This window comes from Symphalangus syndactylus, chromosome 3 (genome assembly GCF_028878055.3).
Source record: "Symphalangus syndactylus isolate Jambi chromosome 3, NHGRI_mSymSyn1-v2.1_pri, whole genome shotgun sequence".
Classification (NCBI taxonomy): Eukaryota; Metazoa; Chordata; class Mammalia; order Primates; family Hylobatidae; genus Symphalangus; species Symphalangus syndactylus.
In genome coordinates, this window is record NC_072425.2 from 85523948 (window position 1) to 85547303 (window position 23356).

Here is a 23356-nt window from a genome sequence, read left to right on the forward strand (position 1 = left end):
AGATTCTCGTTCCTTCTCCTGGGACACTCTAAAAATGCCTCTTTTAGCTTGGGTCCTACCGTTTCTGGGACCCCTCTTAGGCATAGCGGCCTTGTGTATTCTCCTCCCTTGCCTAATAAAGTTCATACAACAACGAACCTCCTTATCTAACCAGACTTTTAACCAGCTTCTCATTAGGCACTACCAACTCCTAGCAACCGAGGAAGACTACCAGGACTCCCGTACCTATGGCCTCCACCTCCAGGACCTGTAATTTCTTAGATTTCCTCCAGGCCCTCCAAGAAGATACGTGGCTCATAGCAGATCCTTCTCTGCCATACGGATAGCTCGCGTCCATAGATGATCTCTACTTACAAGGGACATTTTTAGACTTCACACCCCGGGAAGTGTTCACCTTCAGCGCCGTCTTCTTTAGCCTCCTGCTGTTGCTCTGCCCCTACAGTCCTCCAATATCCCTTCCCCACGACGCCTCCGTTCAGCAGGAAGTAGCCAGACGAACAGCGACGCCCACCTCCCCACTTCTTAAAAAACAAAAAAGGGAGGAATGTTAGGTAACAGGAGCACCCTAATGGCGCTGGTTCCGGGTTCTTCTTCCTCCCCAACACAGGTCTGCCAAAAGGAGCCAATCAGAGGTCACACCTTCCCACCTCAGCCTAGACCCAGCCCCTCAGCCAACCAGCGACCCCCAGTAACATCCCTAGGCATAAAAGACGGAGGCTGCAGAGCCCTCGCTCTCTTTCTTCTTCCGCTTCGACTCTCCCTCGGACTCCTCCAATAAAGATCTCTTGACTGCAACCGGTGTGGCGTGGTCTGAGTCTGAGCCTACAGAGTCACCCTTTCAGTTTAAATTAGCCAGGTGTGGTGGTGCTCACCGGTAGTCCTAGCTACTCAGGAGGCTGAGCGGGGGAGGATGGCTTGAGGCTCAGGAGTTCGAGGCTGCAGTGAGCTGTGATCATGACGTTGCACTCCAACCTGGGCAGCAGAATGAGGTACCATCTCTTTTTTTTTTTTTTTTTTCTTAAAAAAAGGGTTTCCTTCACATCATTAAAACAATCTTAAATTTTTGCATGTTTACACATTCACATATTTACAAATATGCCATCACATTAGATGTGCACTTTTTAACTGCTATTTTACTAAACAATGTATTATAAACATGTTTTCACTTCTATTAACCCATATCTTCTTTCTAATTTTTAATGCCTGCATAATCCTCTATTGTTAGATGTACCATAATTTATTTAATGATTGCCTCTCAGTGGGCATTTAGGTCGTTTCCTTTTTTTTTTTTTGGCTGTAGTAACCAACTCCAGGATGAAATCTTCACACATAGTGATCATTTTTTTAGGAGAGATTCCTGGAAGAGCACAGAGGGGTCAAGGGGTGAGAGCACTTTAAAAGGCCCCTCCTGGTAAAGACAGCAGCCTCCAGGTTGAAAGCCACTGTTGATACGTTCTGAGAGCTGCGCTGAGTGCATTACCAACATTGTTATATTTATTCCTTACCACCACCCCTTCATGGTGCCTGACCACCCCTGCTCTGTGTGGCTGATTGTAAGGTAAGGCCCGGGGTAGACCAGGCAGATGGCCCTCCTCTGACCATCACATAAAGTGGCCTCAGAAGAGGCTCCTTTCTGGGGATAAGAAGACTGCAAACTGGGAAGGAACTGGGCTTGAAAAGCAAAATGAACCCCACCCAAGAATGGTGTAGCTAGTCTTCCCAGGCTGCAAGAGGCTTTCTCTATCTCCAGGAGTTCAGCAAAGAAAAAACAATAGAGCACAAGACAAACGACCGGTGGCCAGTAAAGGCAGGAAAAGTCTCCTATAAAACCTGCTCAGCGAGTCCCTCCCTCCATCCAATGCCTTTACCCAGCAACACATCAAATCCCAGCAGCCAAGACTCTCTTAGGTTTCTCGTCTGGGTGACCTGCCAGAACTCAGGCAGGATGGTGTGCACAGAGCCTGGCCGAGAGAAGGCGCAACAGCGGCATGAATAACTGACTACAAGAAACTGCATCTTTCCAACATGCATTCCCCACTAAGCCACAGGTACACCGACCCTTGTGCACCAAGACTTCATCAAAGCATTATTCATATTAACGAAAGGATGTAAAACAAGTGGTTAAATAACTGCAACTAAACCCTGTGGAAAGGCCACTCTGTATGAACACCAAAATATATCACCATATCTCATCACAACAAAGTCACTGTGGACGGAGATGCACCATGACTTTATGCAGCATTAAGAAACACACAGAGCCAATGAACTATACTCCCATTGATTGTATAGGAAACCCAGTTTCAGAGATGACAAGAGGTGGGGAAACTGTGAAACACTGTAAGTGCAAAAACCAAGCGCAGACTAATGTGTATGGCACGCTACTCTGTGTGTGTGAGGGAGAAACAGAGTGTGTGTGTTTTAAAGGAAGGGGCTTTTTTAGGCACACGTACTTTTTTTTTTTTTTTTTTTTTTTTTTTGAGGCGGAGTCTCACTCTGTCGCCCAGGCTGGAGTGCAGTGGCGCTATCTCGGCTCACTGCACGCTCCACCTACCCGGTTCACATCATTCTCCTGCCTCAGCCTCCCGAGTAGCTGCGACTACAGGAGCCCGCCACCACGCCCGGCTAATTTTTTTTTTGTATTTTTAGTAGAGACGGGGTTTCACGGTGTTAGCCAGGATGGTCTCGATCTCCTGACCTCGTGATCCACCCGCCTCGGCCTCCCAAAGTGCTGGGATTACAGGCGTGAGCCACCGCGCCCGGCAGGCACACGTACTTTTATAGGCATAGAGAAAATTTCTGAAAAGATATACAAAAACCCGATAGCAAGAGTGGCCTCTGGAAGCCGAGTTGGAGGATGGGGATACAAGGTGGTAGGGTAACCCTCTTTTCATCCTTAGACGTATATGTAAAATCTACATTTTAAACCATATATTCTCTTTATAAAATAAAACTTTGAAAACTACTGAATGCAAAATAAAATTAAATAAAATAGCGCATACTTCTGGGAGGATTTACGGGCATACTATCTGGAGCCAGCCTTGGATCCGGAGACCTTACGGTTATCCAATCCTGACTCTGCCATAGCGACCTCGGGCAAGTTCTCGCCCCGACTGGGTCTCGGTTCCCTCAAGAGTCCAATCGGAGGTCGGAGAGCTGCTCTCTGGGCGTCCCTCCAGCTCGGAGCCCCGGGCTGCGGGCACCGCGCGGGTCCCGGGCTGGAGCAGCGGTCTGCGGGCGCCCCGCGGTGCAGGCCTGGCCAATCAGCGGCCGCGGGGCGGGAGCGGTGGCTGCTCGGCGGGCGCGGAGCGGAGCGCGAAGCAGAGGCGCCGCCGCTGTCCCGGAGCAAGCCATGCCGCGCTTGTCTCTGCTGTTGCCGCTGCTGCTTCTGCTGCTGCTGCCGCTGCTGCCGCCGCTGTCCCCGAGCCTCGGAATCCGCGACGTGGGCGGCCCGCTACCCGAGTGTGGTCCGTGCAGGCCAGAGGGCTGCCCGGCGCCTGCGCCCTGCCCGGCGCCCGGGATCTCGGCGCGCGACGAGTGCGGCTGCTGCACTCGCTGCCTGGGAGCCGAGGGCGCGAGCTGCGGGGGCCGCGCAGGCGCGCGCTGTGGCCCCGGCCTGGTGTGCGCGAGCCGGGCCGCGGGGGCGGCGCCCGAGGGCACCGGGCTCTGCGTGTGCGCGCAGCGCGGCACCGTCTGCGGCTCCGACGGTCGCTCGTACCCCAGCGTCTGCGCGCTGCGCCTGCGCGCCCGGCACACGCCCCGCGCGCACCCGGGTCACCTGCACAAGGCGCGCGACGGCCCTTGCGAGTTCGGTGAGTCGGGGTCGGGGATTGGATGGGTAGAGAAGGAAGGATTCCAACCCTCTGGGGTGTGGAGCGAAGGATCCCCCTGCCCAGTGGTGGACGGCGCTGCCTGGCACTCAGTTTCCCCTTAGGGAGCAGTATTTCTTATCTCTCCTCGTGCTCAGAGAGACGGGGGCGAGAATCCTTGGAGACGCCACTCACTGTGCTAGTCGAATTTTTGGTGAGCCTGCTACCCCTTTTGGTACTTAAGTACCTGCTGATGCAGTCACTTATTTGTAGGCATGGTCTGTTTGCCCCGCAGGAGACTGGGAGTTAAGGAGGGGGATCCGAGTTCCCAGGTATCCAGCGCTAGGTGGATTGTTTGAATGGGGAGGAAGGGAAGTTGAGGATGTGGGAGGAGGATGAGTTCCAGACTGGGGAATCAGGAGTCACCAGGCCAGAGCACCAGAGCACCAGGGCCCCAGGTGTGGGATGGGGCTGAGCTGGGATGCTGAGGGAGCTCCATCCAGGAAATGTAAGACCTTTGGAGACGTAAGATCTGAAAAGATTGTGGTGCTATTAGGGGCAGACCCAGGTTTCGTGGGTCTAAAACATATATAATTTGGAGAGTCCTGCCTTAAGTAAAGGAATAGAACTGCTAGGGACTTAGAAACTTATTATGAAATGCTAGGGACTTAGAAGCTTAAGCTTCATTAACATCACAGTAAAATAAACTCTGAGTGCTATAGTTGCCCACCCTCTTTATGTACCTTTTGAAAACCAAACAAAAAGAAACCAGAACGTTAGCACTGCTTTACCGGCTTCCTAAGCATGAGTGTATCCCACCCACGAGGTTTTGAAGTGCCCCTGTGTACTCTGCCTGGAGTGGGCAGTGCAGAGTTTAGGGTGAGTGAGAAGGTGGCCAGCGAGTCCCAAGGAGCCTGGGTTTCGGCCTGGAGTTCAGGCTTCTGGGAAATAATTCTGGCCTGAGCCCAGAGACCAAGTACAGACTTTAGCGCCTAAGTCAGTGTAATGACTTAGCTTCAAGAAAGAAGCTTGGGGTGGGGTGAGACCTTTCCAAGCCTTAAGAAGTATCTAGTAGTCTTTCCTCTCAAGTAGTTCAGGTAGATGTACCCAAGTCCAGGAGACGCAGTGGGTTGTTGGAGATGGGGCAGGAAGCCTCCTGTCCTGGGAAATGTAAAACCAGTGTGTGGCCAGTTGAACACAGGAAAGTCACCATTGACTGTTCCCAGCTGAAGCTCCCCATGGAGGACAGAGCTGGCTGGGGGTGCATCTGTGCTGCCGCTGGCTCCCTGAGTGGCCCTGGACGGGCCCCTTCCCCTCTCTGGCCATATCAGCCCCAGTGGAGTCATTGTTGAGGTCCCTTTCACTCGGAACAGTTAGTTTCCACCTTGTGGCACTTAAACAGTCCTGTCTCTTTCCTTTTGCTAGTTCCTATCACTCGTTTTTATAACTGCTTTCCTCGGCAGTTAATTCACAGGCAATTCTCTTTGTCTCCAGACAGGTAACACTTTAACTCCACATGCAGGAGACATAAGAAATGCTGACCAGGTCCTCAGACTATATAAATGGTGCTGATGATCTCAGATAATTTCTCCCCAGAGTGGCATTCTCTTCCTAAGAGAAAGGCACCTTAAAGACATTCAGACCAAATCTGCTGTTATACAGAGAGAGAGACTGAGACCCAGCAAGGCCAGAGCCCTTGTCCAGGGTGACCAGTAAAGGATGACCAGCTCCCTGGTCCCAACACCCTGTCCAGTGCTCTTTCGGCACAGGACTTGATAGTATTAAGTCAGGCAGATGGTGGTTATCATGGTTACCAGAGTGAGCCCAGATGGCAGATGGAAACTCCATACCCCTAATTCACTGAAAATTACCAAATGACAAGTAAATGTGACAACCCCTTCACTCTGATCTATGGGATCTGAGGCCCACCCCAGGCACAGACCCAGGGAATAAAGATGTTCGTGGGGCCACACGGAAGAAACTCAGAACTGCTTTTCATGATCTCATTACTGACAGGCGTCAGGCCTTCCCGGGGTTCAGCCCTTCTTCCACACCAGCCTTTGTGTCATCCACCACAGAACTGGGCACTGTTTGCCTGTCACTCTCTGTCCTGAAGTGCTAGTGTGGCCTCTGCCCTTGTGTCCGGATAAAGCATGAAGGTTTGGACAGGGGATGTTTCCTAGCCCAGGCAGCAGCTCACTCTGTGCTGCCCTAAAGCCATCTTTTATTCAGAAGACACAGCAGGAGCGTTTTTTAACAATGCCCCTGGGGATCCCGGTTGAAGGAAAACAGACTGTGAGTCAGAGCAGGGCTGTTCTGCTTCAATATTCGCGATAAAATCACCCCTCCTGACTCCTTGGGTACCCAAGCACCGAGATTTCATGGAATGAGGCCTCGGGAAGTATTTATTATGTTGTTCACAGTGTGTGAAGGGCCCTTATACATGCCTCTGAGGAGCCTGGGGAAGCAGTTTTCAGGCTTAAATTCTGCCCTTTCTTCCTATGCCCTAAAACACCCCAAACTGCCACATAATGAGAGTGATCCTTTGATCCGCACACATGTATGGAAGACTCACATATGAATAATTCTTACTGTTGGAAATTGCTTTTGCATCCTTTTTTTTTTTTTTTTTGAGACAGGGTCTCACTGTATCTCCCAGGTGGAGTACAATGGCTTGATCACAGCCCACTGTGATCCTGGGCTTAAGGAATCCTCCTGCCTCAGCCTCCCAAGTAGCTGGGACTATAGGCACATGCCATCATGCCCAGCTAATTTTTAGAATTTTTTGTAGAGACAGGATCTTACTGTGTTTCCCAGGCTGTTCTTGAACTCCTGGCCTCAAGCCCTCCTCCCACCTCAGCCTCCCAAAGTGCTGAAATTACAGAATGAGATACCATCCCTGGGCTGCACCCATCTTTTTACATGATTTTTACAAGTGCCCTGGGGAGGTCTCCTTCCCATTTGATAGAAGGGAAAGCTGAGGCACATGGAAAGAAATTCCCTGGAGCCACCTGGCTGGTCCCTGCTGTGAAAGGGCTCCAGTGTAGGTTTGCCTGGCTGTTTTGTTTTGTTTTGAGACAGAGTCTTGCTCTGTTGCCCAGGCTGGAGTGCAGTGGTGTGATCTTGGCTCACTGCAAGCTCCACCTCCCGGGTTCACGCCATTCTCCTGCCTCAGCCTCCTGAGTAGCTGGGACTACAGGTGCCCACCACCACACCTGGCTAATTTTGTTTTTTTGTATTTTTAGTAGAGACGGGGTTTCACTGTGTTAGTCAAGATAGTCTCGATCACCTACCTCGTGATCTGCCTGCCTCGGCCTCCCAAAGTGCTGGAATTACAGGCGTGCACCACCATGCCTGGCCTGCCTCGCTATTTTCAGATGGGCACTGCATAGCTAGCCGCTAGCAACCTGATCAGTAAGGTGCTGTGCACCTGCCAGCCTTGAATCTTGGGAGTTTCTCAATCTGGGTCCACCTTCCTGTTTTTCCCGAGGTTTGTCACTTGTCCCTCTATTTAGCACTGGGCTATAGCTCATGAGAGAAGCCTTGAAGGATGGGGAGAGAATCCCAATGCTAGCAAGGGGGAGGCACAGCATGAACTGAAGCTCAGAGGTGGGAGCCCTTTGGTGGGTGTGCAAGTAGGCCCATAGGGCCGAGGCCTGGTAGGATGGTTGGGAAAGGAGATGACACCCCAGAGTAGTTTGGGGTAGGCCATTGCAAGCCTTGGGTGCCAGGCCGAAGGGGGAAGCTTTATTCTGCACTTTGGGAGGCTGAGGTGGAAGGATTGCCTGAGGCCAGGAGTTCAAGGATAGCCTGGGCAACACAGCAAGATCCCATCTCTACAAAAAATTCTAAAAATTAGCTGGACATGATGGCATGTGCCTGTAGTCCCAGCTACTTGGGAGGCTGAGGCAGGAGGATTTCTTGAGCCCAGGAGTTCGAGGCTACAGTGAGCTATGATCATGCCACTGTACTCCGCCTAGGAGACAGAGTGAGACCCTGTTTAAAAAAAAGAAGAAGAAGGAGGAGGAAGAGGAAGCGGGGGGAGGAGGAGGAAGAAGAAGGATGCAAAAGCAATTTCCAACAGTAAGAATTATTCGTACGTGGGTCTTCAATACATTCTGAATTATTGGTTCAGCTTCTCACTGGTAAGGTGGTATGGCCTTAGTATTATGATGGTTATTATTGCTCTCATTACTTTAAAGGCTGGATAATTCAGTGTGTGCACCCTATTTGTTAGCATTGGGAGAGGGTTGGGGTCCTACAGACAGCAAGTTAATGTCATGTTTCAAATGATAAATTAGATAGGAACAGGGTCCCGGCCAGCACCCGCCAGGGCATTGAGCCCTGGCAGCTTCAGTGAGCTCCTGAGACCCTGAATCTTAGAAAATTCACCTTGGTTGAAATTCCAGCTCCACTTAGAAACGTAGGTCTGTGCTAGTGTGTGTTACCAGGTAACCAGGAGAGGCAGCGAATGCCACTTCGTGAGAGGGACAAAGAAGGGGGTTTGTGCTCAAAACCCTTTCATGCTGAGGGAGGAGATCCGAGGCAGAGGCTGCAGGGAGCAGGATTAAGCTGTTTCTTGTTCCACATCATAACGTGACTATTAGCATAAATTATCAGGGCTGTTCAGTGTGTTGATTATTAAAATCTTGGTGGTGTGCTTTTTAATACAAGCAGATGGGGTCCTGGGGGATGACTTGATATCCTTTCTTTCCCTAGCACCATTAACTTTAAAGAAATCTCAGAGGGATTTGGGAAGATTTTTTCATTCCAGCCATCAATGATCGATATAATTGACGAGGTAGGGGGACAAATCACCACACACTATAATAATAATATTGATCCCTTTCATTTGTACAGATCCACACAGTTAATAACACAGTCACATCCATTTTCTCCCTTCACCCCAAGGATGCGAGGCTGTGGTCATTATCTGCATTTGCAGATAAAAAGGAAATGATAAGCAACTTGCCCAAGCTCAAGTGGTTTGCAGCCAGACCCCTGGGCATTTGAGTCTCCCTCTGGTACTTTTTGCTCACCCCACAGTACTGCCTCCTGTGACCGTGTGCATCTGGGTGACTGTCTTACCTGCTGGTTAGCCCTTGGATGGTTGGATTTCTGCAATTCTAGGGCTATTGCTGGCACAAGCAGAAGGAAACAAGTATCAGCAAGGAAGAGCTATAGGGGGATGAAGCTTCCACATTCACAGACTGGGCTAGCTAGAAGCCATCCTCCCTCCTGCAAGCCACATCATTCTTGTGAAAGGCAGGCAGAAAGGAAAGCCCTGGTTCCTCTGGCAGTGTGGCGGCTCTGGCAACAGTAAGAGTATGTGCTTGGCTCCCCGCAGTGAGGGCTGTAGTCATGGTCCCTGGTGCCTCTCACCCGAGGCCAGAGGAGGGTCTCATGCACGCAAGGAGCTTTAGAGGAGACTCCCTGGGGACAGCACACCCTGCTGAGTCCTCAAGTCCCTCTGCAGAGGTCTTTTACAGTTTGTAAGGGGTCTTGCAATTGTTCCTCACAACAGCCTTTGGGGAGTGGGCTGGAAAGGGAATAGATTGCTGTGCCCATTTTAAAGAAGAAGAAACTGAGGCCAAGACTGGGACGTGGCAGAGAAAGGATTTGAACCTGGACTCTTCCACCCCTGCCTGCCACGCTGTCCTTCCTGCCTGTAGTGGCAGCCATGACATTGAGCACTCCAGAGCCATGCTGGAATGAGCCCTTGGTGTCAAGGCCACATTGCTCATGTTATGGGTTATCTTCACAAGAGCTGTTCCCTGGGGGTGATGTTTGGGGTGTTTCATTGTTGTATAGAAAAGAGCCAACACGGCAGGCCTGCAACCGTATCCTTAGAAACGCCTGCTGGCAAGGTTGGCCCTGGGCTGGTATCTGGGGACTTAGATTTCAGGGGGGTTCCACTCTTCTCAGAATTGATGAGAGTGGCTCACTGTGCCTGAACTGTACAAACAATGTAGTTTATGCTGAACCCCTGCTTTCCTTCTCGGAGTGTGGAATTTGGGTATTCAGTTAGGCAGAGAGTGCCTCTGTGGCCAGCTCCCAGTAAAAACCCTGGGCGCCAAGTCCCTCTTGAGCTTCTCTGGTAGACAGCATTTCACATGCTTGTGACTCCATGAGGAGGGCTCTTGGAAGCTTGGGCCTGCTTCCCCCACCCTGACTTTTTCCCTTGGCTGATTTTGCCAGATGGGAAAATCCTTTCACTGTAATAAATCACAGCTTGAGTACCACTATATGCTGGGTCCTGTAAGTCCTCCTAGTCCTCCTAGGAAATCACTGAACCGGAGAGTTGTCTTGGGGATCCCCCAACACAATCCCTAAGCAACTCATCTCTTATTCTGGATCGGAGACCGTACAGATAACAAATGTTCCACTTTAGAAACCAGTGTGGGAGGGAATGGAATCATGGTGCCTGGGTTTGAGTCCCTGTTCCTCTGGGCACTTTACCTTTCTGAGTCTTGGTTTTCTCATCTGTAAAATGGGGATGGAAGCAGCTACCTCACAGGGCTGCCATGAGGATTAAAGGGTGATGTACATGGAAGGGTCCTCTAGGGAAAAGGCAGGATGGTGTTAGCACAGTGGTTCAGAAGAGCTTGGGATCTGGAGCCAGATCACTGGGCTCACAGCCTCCTCACTACACCCTTTAATGCTCGGTAACCCAGGGCAGCGCCACCATCTGGCAGCTGGAGAGATTGCTGGAGAGATAAACAGGTTAATACCTGTAGGCAGAGGAGTGCTTAGCACACAGCGAGCGCTGTGCTAGCTGATAGCATAATAACAGTGTTGTTATTATTATTGATCATAAAGAGCTACTATGGATAAAAATATTTTAAATTTAAAATCAGATATGTTAAAATATGTTAAAATTAAAAACAGGGCTGGGAATACAGTGACTCATGCCTGTATTCCCAGAGCTTTGGAAGGCCAAGATGGGAGGATTGTTAGAGGCCAGGAGTTCAAGACCAGCCTGAGCAGCATAGCAAGACCCATCTCTACAGAAAAAAAAATTTTTTTTTAATTATCTGGGCATGGTAGTGCATGCCTGTAGTCCCAGCTACTCAAGAGGCTGAGGCAGGAGGATTGCTTGAGCCCTGGAGTTGGAGACTACAGTGAGCTATGATTGTGCCACTTCATTCCAGTCTGAGTGATAACATGAGACGCTGCCTCAAAAAATAAAAATTAGAACCGGATTATTATGGCATGAGCAACATGAAATTTTTTGAAGTCTTAGAACAACTGTTCTGTATCTTGGCTATAGTGGTAATTACATGACTGTATCCATTTGTCAAAACCTAGAACTGCACACCAGAAAGAACGAATTGTGCTTTGTGTAAATTTAAAAATAAATAAATAAATAAATAAAAATTTAAATGTCCCTTTAATGTGCTTTGACGTCCCTTTAAAAGCAGGGCCTCTTTTGTAAAGGAATTTGTATTTTTTGCCACAAAATCAGTTACAAAGTCAGTATTTGCAAGACAGTCTTTCTTAACTGTAGTTGTTGAAAGAGAGAGAGAGAGACTGAAACATGAGGAGAGAGAGATGAATTGTGATTTACTGGTTTACTCATTTAGGCCTGAAAGGGATTGATGAAATCACATTTAAAATGTATGAGTTTACATGAACAAAAGTAAACCACGCTGATTGAGAGTCCCCTTGGTATCCAGGTCTTTCTGACTGTCACCACAGTGAGCCACTGGAGCACTGGTTTGGGCTCCCCTGGAGGTGGCATCCCAGCGCTTGTGTGGTTGGGGAGGCGCTGGCGGGACAATGTGAATAAATTAGACTGTCTTTGTCATCACAGATGGGGCTCCTGCCGGAGAACTCAGTGTTGTGGCTCTCTGTGGCTGTCAGGCAACGTTAGACATCTACGATCTTGGTTCCAGGGGCTTTGGCTACATTCAGGCACATGGGTTGGGCACCACCCTTCAGAGGGCCCTCAGATGGGCACAGCTGAATGAGTGGGCGGATCAGATAGAGGGGGAAGAAAGCAGCCTGGAATGGGGAGGGCAGTCTATATTCAACTCACTGGTGGGCTCCTGGGACACCCAGGGGCTATGGGGCTCCAGAGGACAGCCCCAGGATCAACAGGTGGGAGTTATAGGCTTTACTAGGTGAGGATGCACTTTCTTACCAGTAGCGCCCTCCAAAGGCAGAATGGCCTGGCTCCGTAGGTGGTGAGTTCTCCATCCCTGAAGGCATGCAAATGGAGGCTGCGTGAGCATGTCATACCTGGTCAGGCACAGAATCACAGGGAATTAGGATGCTAAAGAGCCTCTCTAGTTTGACACTGTGGCTCTAAGGCGATTTTCCAGAGATTTTTTGGCACTGGCTTGACAGGGTCTGCTTCCCAGTCTGTCTGGAGGGGCCAAACTAGTCTCCTTTCTGCACCCTGATCCTCCTGTGCATTGGGGTGTGATGCGACCCTGTCCGTCACCTCCTTCCTCCTGCCTTCTATCTCCTCCCTTTGCTCTCCTTTTGTATTGCAGCCTTATCCGGGTGTAGTCTTGTGGAGAACAACAGGGCTGTCCTTGAGTCACCAGGCAAAGCCCTAGGAGTTCTAGACTCTGCAGTTTGATGGCCTGGAAATGAACATGTTTGTTCCTTGATTTGTCATGTGTTTGTTCATCCAGTCATCCTTTTGCTCCGGGCCCTCACTTGCATATCACATTAACTTACACTTTTCACTCATTCCATGGTTACATCAGCTTGACTGCCCTAGGAAGCAGGGGTGTGATCCCCACCTTATAGATGACAGCTGGGTGGGAGCATTCCCTGGCCAGGACTCCACACTGCACGTTGCCCAACACACTGTGGTGCTGGATGCCGGGCTGGCTGAGTTGCTGTCCAGTGCAGGTGAGAGCAGGTAGAAACGCCTGGCCTTGATTATTCCAGCCCAATGTGAGCAGAGCAGATGCCAGGCACAGGGAGGAAGGCAGTGTGTGGAGTAGGAGTTTGAAACATCTAACACTGGGTCCTGTCCAGAGAGCCCATACCCTCCCTCTCCTCTCTGTCATGTTCTGGCAGTCTAGAACCACATTTCCCTGATTCCCTGATTTGCCCAGGCTTGGGTCAGCTTCTGGGGATGGGGAGGCAGAGGGACTGGGAGAGCCCTGGGGAGTCTTTACTCTGTGCATGCAAATGGGCATCTTGAATGGACCGCAGGGGGTTGAGCTCCAGGGTGTGTGCAGCTGTTCTGCCTGGCATTCTTCTTCCTAACGCCCTCCACGTGGAAGGAGAAAAGCCCATCTGTTAGAACACTCTCCCGTTGGTGGCGTGACACCAGCCCCTCTAGGAGTCGGCTGCTGTGTTTCCTGGTTGAGGTACAGCAGATGGCAACCGGAGCCTGGAACGGACCCTGGGAGGGAGCACTGAGGCCCAAGCTCTGCCACAGACAGCGCTGGGGGAATTTGGGAAGTCGCCCTTCCCCTCTGGACCCCTGCTTCCCCATTGGTAAAACAATCATTGGATCAGGAGATCGGTCGGCAGCGTTCCAGGTCTGAGGAAATCTCTCTTTTAGGATTCCTGCCCAAGCGTGACGTGCCGCTCCCCTCATGTCAGGACATCACAGCGGGCTCTGGGCGGCAGGGGAATTTAGAGGTGGGTTGCTTGGAACCCGGCAGGGTAAAGGTTACGTCTCCTTGTCTCCTCCTTCTAGCTCCTGTGGTTGTCGTTCCTCCCCGAAGTGTTCACAACGTCACCGGGGCGCAGGTGGGCCTGTCCTGTGAAGTGAGGGCTGTGCCTACCCCAGTCATCACGTGGAGAAAGGTATTTCTGTCCAAGAACTCATGCGTCTCGTGTGTGTGTGTGTGTGTGTGTGTGTGTGTGTGTGTGTAAGAGACAGGGAGAAACCAAGACGTGAGTGCTAAAAATGTTTTTCTTTTAAGTGTGTTTATATATATATGCCTTTATAGGTGGGCCAGAGGATGAAGAAAAGATATCATCTGTACCACTCCTCTGCCTCGAAACTTCTACCCCGAAGCTCTCCCCTTAGAAGGGGACATTGCAACCCTTCCTGTGCCATTTACACCCTTGGCCACTTAGGGACCCAGAAAGCTGTGCTTTTACCCAGTCTGCTTCAGCTGCAGTGGCCATGTGTGTGTGTATCCTGCTTCACTTCGGGGCTGTGTTTCAGACAGACCTGGCTGGTGGCAGAAGACTCAGTCCTATTCCAAAACCAAACCTTCTAAAGACCAGTTTTTGAGAGACCGGCAAGGATCACAGTGAATGTTGTCCCCTTAATGTCAACAGCCCTGAGACGGGCGTTGAAATTCTGAATCTTTCTGTGGGATAGTGGTGATGCTCGGGTCTTTGCTGTCCGGCAGAGCGTGCTGTCTATATGTACAAGTAGGTTTAAAAAATGACTGATGTCATTTGCGTCGGCATGAGCAGTGCTAGGGTTTCTGTTTTTGAGTCAGTGGGAGGAGGAGGAAGGAGGAGGGCAAGGAAGCCTATGGGATGGTCTTTATCCAGAATTGCTTTTTCTAAGCCCCCTCCTGGCATTCCTGTCCCCTGTAGGTCACAAAGTCCCCTGAGGGCACCCAAGCACTGGAGGAGCTGCCTGGGGACCATGTCAATGTAGCTGTCCAAGTGCGAGGGGGCCCTTCTGACCATGAGGCCACGGCCTGGATTTTGGTGAGTGTTTAGGATTATTGGATATTATTGACTGACCATTATAAACCATCCTTTATATTTCTACAACACATTACATGTTTCGAAGCTGTTCTTACCCATTTCTCACTGGCCCCTCCAGTAACTGTGAGGCAGGCAGGGCAGGTTTCAGATCTGCTGGGAACATACGTGTTCTGCTGCCAGGGGCAGAGTGATGGCCCCACAGTGATGTCCACGTCCTCACCCCCAGAACCGTACGATGTTACATGGCAAGGTGGTGGGAGGGAGGTTGTGGTTGCTAAACAGCTGAGATAAGGAGATTTAAGATGAGGAGATTAGCCTGGATTATCCGGGTGGGCCAGTTTAAAGGTGGGTCTTTAAGTGTGGAAGAGGGAAACAGAAGAGTCAGAGGCAGACCGAAGTGATTCGATGTGAGGAGGACTTGACCCACCGTTTCTGGCTTTGATGATGTTGGAAAGGGCCACAGCCAAGGAGTGCCAGCATCCACCAGGAACTGGAGAAGGCAAGAAAAGGAGTCTCCTGAGAGCCTTCAGGAAGAATGCAGCCCTGCCGGCACCTTGATTTTAGCCCACTGATTTTAGCCCCCTTTGGGCTTCTGACCTCCAAAACTGTAGATAATAAATGTGTTTGTTTTAAGGCACTCAGCTTGTGGCGATTGGAACTAGTACACCTGCCTAAGGTCACCTGCTGGTAAAGGCGGAAGGTGGCACATTCGAGTCCTCCTACAGAGCTCTTTCCTGCCTTACAGCACTTTTACGAAGATGAAGAATGCCACGTTTGAAAGAGTGATGGAATGAAGAGATAGGGCTCCATGTTGCGTCAGTCACTGTACTTTTCTGAGCCTCCATTTCCACTGTTGTTAAAAGAGGGCTTCAAACTGAAAGACCTCTGAGGGCCTTTGTGGCCCTGGCAGTCTGTGATTTACCTGTGAGTCTCCTATAAAAAGAAGACCATAATGCTCACCCTTCCCCCACGACTGGCATGAGTTTAAAACAAGCTGATGTGCATACCCCAGCGCGTGGTCCGTAGGATGATTTGTAATTGATGGAAGCGGTTGGTTGTAACAAGAGAAAGCAAAAGAGAAGCGAGCTGGTTATGGACCTGGCTGTGAACGTCCTTGGGGTGCTCCCTAAGGACAGCCTCCTCATTCCACCCACAGCTCTGGGAGGCTTGGTGACTCTTCTCCACCCAGCTGAGAGATTGGGAATGCAATTGGCTGTGTGGTTTTTTCAAATCAAGCACATTCCTCTGTTTTCTTAGGAGAAAAAACAGGGAAAAGAGGTTATGTCTGGTGGTATTTTGTAGAGGCTGCCCCTATAGGGAATAGTTTGTGGATCATTCTTTGGTCAGTAGATTTTTGTTCTTCTTTTCACTTGAGGTATTTTCCAAATAACCTATACCTTGCACCTGTAATACAAAAGACCAGGTAGCTCACAGTAAAAGGCAGGTATGCGGAGGAATCATTCAGATGAGAGCCACAATAGGGAGCGTGCCTTTCAAGAGGGTCCCTGGGAAGGAAATTTACCTGCGTGCTCCTTGGCAGCCAAGGCAAGGAGAGAAATAGAGCAAGTTTTACCTTATTCTGAAAAGGAGGAAGTGTGCAGACTTATCATTAAGAACTAACTAAGGAAGTCATTTTGCTGTACCTTGTATTACTATAAACTTGCCTGTTGTGTTTCTAGATCAACCCCCTGCGAAAGGAGGATGAGGGTGTGTACCAGTGCCATGCAGCCAACATGGTGGGAGAGGCTGAGTCCCACAGCACGGTGACGGTTCTAGATCTGAGTAAATACAGGAGCTTCCGCTTCCCAGCTCCCAATGACCGCATGTGATGGAGAAATGTACGTGTTCTAAGTCATTTTCAGTATTTTACACCCATGTTATGAGATATTTGAGGTGGCTTATAAGACCTGCAATAAAAAAGAAGAAAAATACGTAAATGGAGGGAACCAGGGAGAGAGCGAAAGAAGAGTAGGGACATACTTAGATGAGCAGTAGAATCCCTGGTATATTCTGCACACATCTCCCTCTGAGCTTCTTAGCATGCAAAGGCAAGAGCTGTGAACATGATATGTGTCCATGAGATGAAAAGACCAGTTGTGTTTTGGGGCTGGAGGGACTATTTCCTCTGTATTCTTCTAGAAAGAGACTGAGCGAGGTAGCAGACAGTGTCATTGTGACAGCGTCCATGTGAAAATATTCCCGTGAAGAAGATGCCTGAGCTTCCTTTGTGTATTCCTGGAGCTCTTCCTTGTTCAGGACGCCCGAGCTTCCTTCCTGGGGCTCAGGCCTTGCCTTCCTGTCCTCAACACTGTATGCTGCTTTGCAACACATCTCCTTGTGGGTGGGGGCAGAGAGAATCTCTGCATCCCCTCTGGCCAGGGCCTCCTAGTCTGTGGTCACACAGGTGACAGCTGGGGTTGCATCTGTTTCCTGCCTACAGGTGAACTGGGAATTCGGGAAAGGAATCACTTTATAAGCCAGCTTTTGCTCTATAAAAATCTCAAAATCTTGCTGGTTCACAGCCACAGACGTTGATCACTTGCTCATGTTCCATGTTATAGCTGTGAGCTGGCTGTGGCCCTGCCCCATGTGTCCCCTCATTCAGGACCCAGCTGGAAGAACAGCTCCAGTGTGGACCATGTCCGTTCTGTGGCCAAGCTGCACACACCATTGCATTTAAAGTTTCTGCTCAGATGTGATGTGTGCCCCGCCCACTTACAGACCACTCAATAGGTCTGGGATGGGGAGGAGGGGTGGTCCCAGTGGGGATGGTGTGAGAGGATGTGTGCTTCACTTGCCAGAGGCAAAAGGGCAGGGATTGCATGATCCTCTTTTTTTTTTTTTTTTTTGAGACAGAGTCTCACTCAGTCACCCAGGCTGGAGTGCAGTGGTGCGATCTCTGCTCACTGCAAGCTCTGCCTCCTGGGTTCACGCCACTCTGCTGCCTCAGCCTCCCGAGTAGCTGGGACTACAGGCGCCTGCCACCACACCTGGCTAATTTTTTGTATTGTTAGTAGAGACGGGGTTTCACCGTATTAGCCAGGATGGTCTCGACCTCCCGACCTCATGATCCGCCCGCCTCGGCCTCCCGAAATGCTGGGATTACAGGTGTGAGCCACCGCGCCTGGCCTGCATGATCCTCTTACAGGAATGGGGGAGCAGTGGTGAACAGGCACCATTACCAAGGCTGATCAACAGGTGCTTAATAGAACAGGAAAAATTAGAAACAAGTCTGATAGAGTTTCTCAAAAGCAGGGGGATTTTGCCATGGTTTTAGTTATATTATTCTTTTAGCCACTACTGTTGCACACCTTCTGTGTGCAAGGCCTTACTTCTGGTCTGTAGGGGATCAGAGAAAAACAAAAAGTGGACATAATTATAATACAAAGAGTGTGATGTAAGGGAATGGGAGAAGATATTAAGGCATGAAAAGCAGCTTAGAACTGGGGAAAATGAAGGAAGAACCATCAAGAAGGTGGCATTAGGGTTGAAGGATGGGTGTACGTGAGTAGTTAGAGGCCCTAGAAATGGGGAGAAAAATATGAAAATGTAAATCTGTGAAATAGGAATTCAACAAAGAGTTAGGAGATTGGGTCTTAAAATGGTGTTGATGATGATATGTGACTTGTTTTATATAGATATGTTTCCAGTTGTAAATATATATATCTATAATTTTCAAATACACATATATTTTGAGGCAGAAATTATTCTGGGGTGTGAATATATCAAAAGGATACCATGAAAAATTGTGGAATTTTAAGACCATCACTGCTGCCTTGATTCCCTCCGTGACACACAGTATTGCCAGCTCTGGCTTGCATACCTCCAGGGATACAGAGCTCACTACCACTGAGAGCCATCTGTGGATTTTCCAATGGTTGAAAGGTCTTCTTATTAAGCTGGAGTCTACCACTCTGAAACGTCCACCTTTTGGTCTTAAAAGTACTTCTCGGGGCTCCACAGGGCCCTTCACTCTCCACTGGCACCATTTCCTGCTGGGGAGAGGTTTGAAGTGAAGGATCATTTCCCCCACCTTCCATGGAACACATAGTTGATTGTAACAGCAGGCTTACGTTCTCTAATTCTTTTTCTCCTTTTCTTCCTAGGGTCTTAGAAACATTGATCATGGGATGATGGAAAAGTCAAATAATGGATCTTTGTGCTTCGTGAAGAGTGGGAAAACCTGTGTGTGTAGATGACCCCTTTTGTATGTTTTTAAAAATTAGATGCAAACTAGATTTGTATACAGATGTAGTTTTTAGCAGGGCAGACAGTGAGAAACAGATTTGCATGTGGCTTTTTTATACTTTTGAAATGAATTGTTCCATGAGAAGTCTTTTTTTAATTACTCTCTTCCAGGGAGATCACAGAATGGCATGTTTGCAATTTCTAAAGGGCTCGTGTCAGCTGTGACTCTTTACCTCATTTGTCTATGACCTATTAGTGGTGCTCTGTGACTTAGTGTGTGCTGTAGAAGGAGGGATGAGGGTCCCAGCTGTCCTCTGCCTGACTGTAACTTGCTGTGTGACCTGAACAGGTCCCTTCCCCTCTCTGGGCCCTGGTCCCTTCATCTGTGAGTATGGCATTTTAACTGGATGTTTTCAATGTCCCTGTTAGCCCTGCCATCCTGGAGTAAGATGCCTTTTGGGAAAATTACAGGAGGTGTGGTCTTAGAGTTCTTTCTAAAATGGTATTCCCTCAGAAACAAATTCCATTGCTTTACCCCAGGGTGTGGACAGCTGGCTGTAGCTCTTTTATTCCTACCTTTTTCCCTTTTAAGGAGATTTAGTTTTAGGTGGGATGCTTTACCAGACTCAGGAGCACCTTGGCTGGGTCTTTGGAGACCAGAGCATCCATTTGTTAGCCTAGCATTCTCTTTTTTAAAATTTTATTTTGAGACAGGGTCTCGCTCTATCACCCAGGCTGGAGTGCAGTGGTGTGATCATGGCTCACTGCAACCTCCACTTTCTGGGCTCAAGTGATCCTTCCACCTCAGCCTCCCAAGTAGCTGGGACCACAGGCATGCCCCACCACACCCAGCTATTTTTTTTTTTTTTTTTTTTTTTTTTTTGTGGAGACAGGGTCTCCCTATGTTGCCCAGGCTGGTCTCAAACTCCTGTGCTCAAGTGATCCTCCTGCCTTGGCCTCCCAAAGTGCTGGGATTACAGGCATCAGCCACTGTGCCTGGCCTAGCCTAGCATCTTCTAAACGGGTGGTTAGAAGCAGTGGAGACCAGGCTTCTGATGATCAAATTGTAAAAAAAAAAAGGGGTCAGGTGTTATCTCCAGACTGTGGAATTAGATTGTAGTAGAATATATTTTACCTACAAACATTTTGACCTCACCCAAGAGTAAGGCTCTCTCTTTTTTCTTTTTTAATGAAAAAAGAAAGGAGAATATTTGCTATCTTATCTTAAAAAAATAGATCCTTAGGTGATTACAATTTTAAAATAAGAATTGAGATCCCTTACTATGCACAGTCCTTTAAGTTCGTAAAGCTTGATCCCAACTCTGGGAGATGGGGCAGGACAGGTGTTAATGTCCCTGCCTTTTGCAGATGAAGAAACCAGGCTCTGAGAGGAGAAGCTGCTTGCCCAAGGTCTGAAGGCCTCTGAAAGAGGAGCAGAGCTCAGGGCACCTGGCCCTCCTTGGTCCCCTCCCTACTCCACGGTGCTGCTACTCAGGGTCATGTCAAAACTATGTAAAGGCAGATGTTGCCAATCCACAGGCTTCAGGGACTCTTACCAAGACTCATCCCAACTTTGAAGGCACACTTTCATACCACTCACATTGTGCATTACATTTTGGAGTCCTTGTTGGAAGTGAACTTTCTGCCTGTAAGCCTGCCATTCCATATCTGAAATATTGGGATGGCATCACCTTCTGTACTGTGCAGCAGAAGGAGACTGGCCTGGGATTCTGGAAACATGAGATCTATTTGCATATTAATCCCTGGCTTGCTGTGTGACCCTGAGCAAGTCTCCTTCACTTTCTGTGCCTCAGCATCCTTATTTGAGTAAAAAGGGAATAAAACTAGATGAGTGGTTTTCAAACTTTAAAACACTGGAAGCTCTCTTTGAAAACAAAAGATGAGAATTGAAATGGATGGCACTGGAAGCTGTTCTTGTCTACTGGGGTTTGGAGCTGCCAGGGGACCTGCTCACATCCACTCCTCACTCAGCACCTCCCGCCCTCCCTTCTCCACGCACTGTGACTTACTTCCATGTGTGAGGGCCTGCAGCTAATTCTCCTGTGTCTTGAATGGTTGGGAGATGATTTGGTCAGACCCTTAGTGAAATGAGGTGGGAAGGAACAGGGATGCTGTGGCTCTGAAGAAGGCAGTAGAACATCCCACACCTGCTAATAAGCACATTTTGCAAACTCAGTTGACTCACCTCAGATTTGCCTAGTGAAAATTGAAGGGCTGGATGTAGACCCAGAGAGCAGGGTGGACAGATCCCATGCTGGAATTACTGAGCATCAAGACTGCATGGGGCTGGCTTTAGCATCATCATTCTGTGCAAAGACAAATAAAAAATTAATGTCACACTGTCTGAAATTTTCACCAAAACCAAAAAGGTGCATTAACATGATTGTTCCAACCTCATGGTTTTTCAAGTGTGAGTGCCCAGAGACCTCTTCAGAGGCTAAGAGAGCATGCGTTGCCACAGCTGTTAGCATTTGGAGACGTAATTACAACACCCTCCCCTCCATGCACCAAACCTGGGTTTTTCTACTGTTTTTGTAGATGTCATGATGTCACGACCTCTGCACCCTGAAAATAAATGTTTTTAAGGACAGTCTTTGTGGTGTCTTTGTTGTAGGAATGCTGTATAGGTGGGTGCAGGTCCCACTGGTATTCCTTTGTCATCCCTCATGCATCCTGTCCTTTCTTCTGCAGGCCCACTTCAGCTACTTAGTCTAGACCCTCCTTACCTCTCACGCCTGGGCTACGATCACAGCCCTACCGTTCACCTTGCCCACAATTTTTAACCAGCCCTAATCATCTTACACTACTACCCTTGACTATGTGTGTCCTGCCGTGTAAGCATTCTAGTACTTATTTCACTTGCTGAGATATCTGCTCTGTCCCCTCCCACACACACTGAGTAGCACTCTCCAGGTGCCAGACGGGTAGAAGACCCTGCAAATCATATGTTTGGAATCATCTGGATTCCTCCCATATGAAAGTAGGTAGAATCAGGTCCTGAACGCAGGCTCCAGTGGAGGCATGGGTGGGATGAGGTCACTATCCCTGGCAGCATATGGTTTCTGCTTTGTGGTTAGAGCAGAGGGAGATCAAGGAAGACTTCCCAGAAGAGGAGGCAGGCATTGGAACTGGCAGGAGTGGGTGTGGGGGATTCCAGGCTAAGGAAACAGCACGCAGAAAGGAAGTCAGGGTAGAGAAATGCAGTGTAGTTTGTGAACAGGGAGGAATGGCCAGTTGCTGCTGCTCAGAGCTGTGGTGGTGGGTGGGTAGTAGTTTGGGGCAACACCCCTAAATGCAGACAGAGGAGGTTGAACTTGTTGCCGTAAGCAGTGGACAGCCTGAATCTCTGTCTTCTGTTGTCAGCTGGGCTTGAGGAAAACAATTCCACAGCCCATGTTCAATCCCAAATGTATCTGCTTTCCCCCTTAAACACAAATAAGGCTAATTTTAGTTAAGGTGGATTTTTTTTCTTTCAGGTTTTATGGTGAAATTAATTCCAACATCTTTAGAAACACTGTCCTGCCCTCTCCTCCAGGGATGGATGGTGCAGGAGAAATGAATAAGAACGGCAGATCCAGCGAAGTAAAAGTCTCCGCTAATGAATTTCCTCCTTCCCAGCGTTTACCAGGGCTTCTTGAACATTAAATCAGACAATGATTATTCCATGACATTTTAATTAATTAAGGGAAAGCCAAGTGCTCTGGTGTCGCAGTTTAATGAATTCAGAACGTGGAAGCCCAGCGCCCAGGGCCGAGTTGGACACCAACACTTGCCCACGCTCTGGCTCTCTGGGGCTGACCTGTCTCCTGGAACGTGAACTCCTTTACGGCCAGGGCTCCTTTTGAGTTCAGCCTCGATTGCATCCAGCAGTGAGAAGTGTGTGGGTCCAAGGAGGCAGACTTCCCTGTGTTGGCTTTCACTGTGGCTCTCTTCCTCGTGCCTACATCTCCCCTCCTATATTAGGGAACGGTTGATTCTCGAGGGAAGAGTAAAAATCCTGAGTACTAGGGAGTGGGGGAACAGTCTCCCCTCTTCTCTCCATGCATAAACCCACCCATCACACACATTTGCAGAGCTCCTCCAGTGCACCAGGCATCGCCAGGTAGCAAAGGGCCTACAATTGCTCACAGAACTCGGAGTCTCAGCTCCGGCACAGAAGGCTGCTTGTGGTGCCAGGCGGCATGCCTGTCTCTCTGCTGTTGAAGGTATATGCAGCTCTTGCTTGGGCGGAAAGGGCACTAGCTTTAGAGTTGGAAGACCCAGAACCAAGGTCAAGCCCTGTCAGAGACTGCAAGGCTGGGTCACTTCCATCACCTCTTAGAGGCTCCATTTCCTCTTCAATCCAGGAAGGGTGACATCCCTGCCCTGGCCTGTTGCTCTGAGAGCCCCATGTGTGAATGGCCGTGCAGTCTGTTCTGCACAGATCTTGGAGGGCTGTGTGCCGGTGGGAGAGGGCTGGGAGAGAAATCAAACATGCTCAGAGTATGTGAGACATAGTCTAGCAGGACAAAAACATTAGACCCGTTTCAACCAATGAGAGCTGCCTCAGTACAAGACTAAACGAAGGGTGCCCAGAGACCTCTTCAGAGGCTGAGAGCATGTGCTGCCACAGCTGTTAGCGCAAAAGGTTAGCGCAAAGGGTGAGATTGCTTAAATGAGAAGTTCAGAGGAACTGTCCTGGAGGGGGTGGCCCTTAA

At 49.3% G+C, this 23356-nt stretch overlaps 1 protein-coding gene across 3 annotated transcripts; it reads left to right on the top strand.

Annotated features, from left to right (window-relative positions):
• Positions 1-3260: 3260 nt before the first annotated feature.
• Positions 3261-22322, top strand: LOC129479388 (insulin-like growth factor-binding protein-like 1). 3 transcript variants are annotated; one of them, XR_010120247.1, is made up of 6 exons: positions 3261-3809; positions 13474-13583; positions 14334-14450; positions 16130-16288; positions 18557-18637; positions 22136-22322. XR_010120247.1 is itself a non-coding variant. In XM_055272411.1 (5 exons), the coding sequence occupies exons 1-4, from the start codon at positions 3350-3352 to the stop codon at positions 16277-16279; spliced, it is 837 nt and encodes a 278-aa protein (XP_055128386.1). In that variant the 5' UTR covers positions 3261-3349; the 3' UTR covers positions 16280-16288; positions 18557-21249. The 3 variants fall into 3 exon arrangements, 1 of the variants encoding a protein (XP_055128386.1); XR_010120246.1 differs by lacking the exon at positions 22136-22322 and adding an exon at positions 20007-21249; XM_055272411.1 differs by lacking the exon at positions 22136-22322 and having other exon boundaries at positions 18557-21249.
• Positions 22323-23356: the final 1034 nt, after the last annotated feature.

What these genes read in the sequence shown, in the direction of transcription:
- LOC129479388 (XM_055272411.1), top strand. Translation starts at nt 3,350, where the DNA reads ATGCCGCGCTTGTCTCTGCTGTTGCCGCTGCTGCTTCTGCTGCTGCTG. An exon ending in CGACGGCCCTTGCGAGTTCG is followed by an intron (nt 3,810 to 13,473) that starts GTGAGTCGGGGT and finishes TCCTCCTTCTAG; the next exon opens with CTCCTGTGGTTGTCGTTCCT. An exon ending in CAGTCATCACGTGGAGAAAG is followed by an intron (nt 13,584 to 14,333) that starts GTATTTCTGTCC and finishes TGTCCCCTGTAG; the next exon opens with GTCACAAAGTCCCCTGAGGG.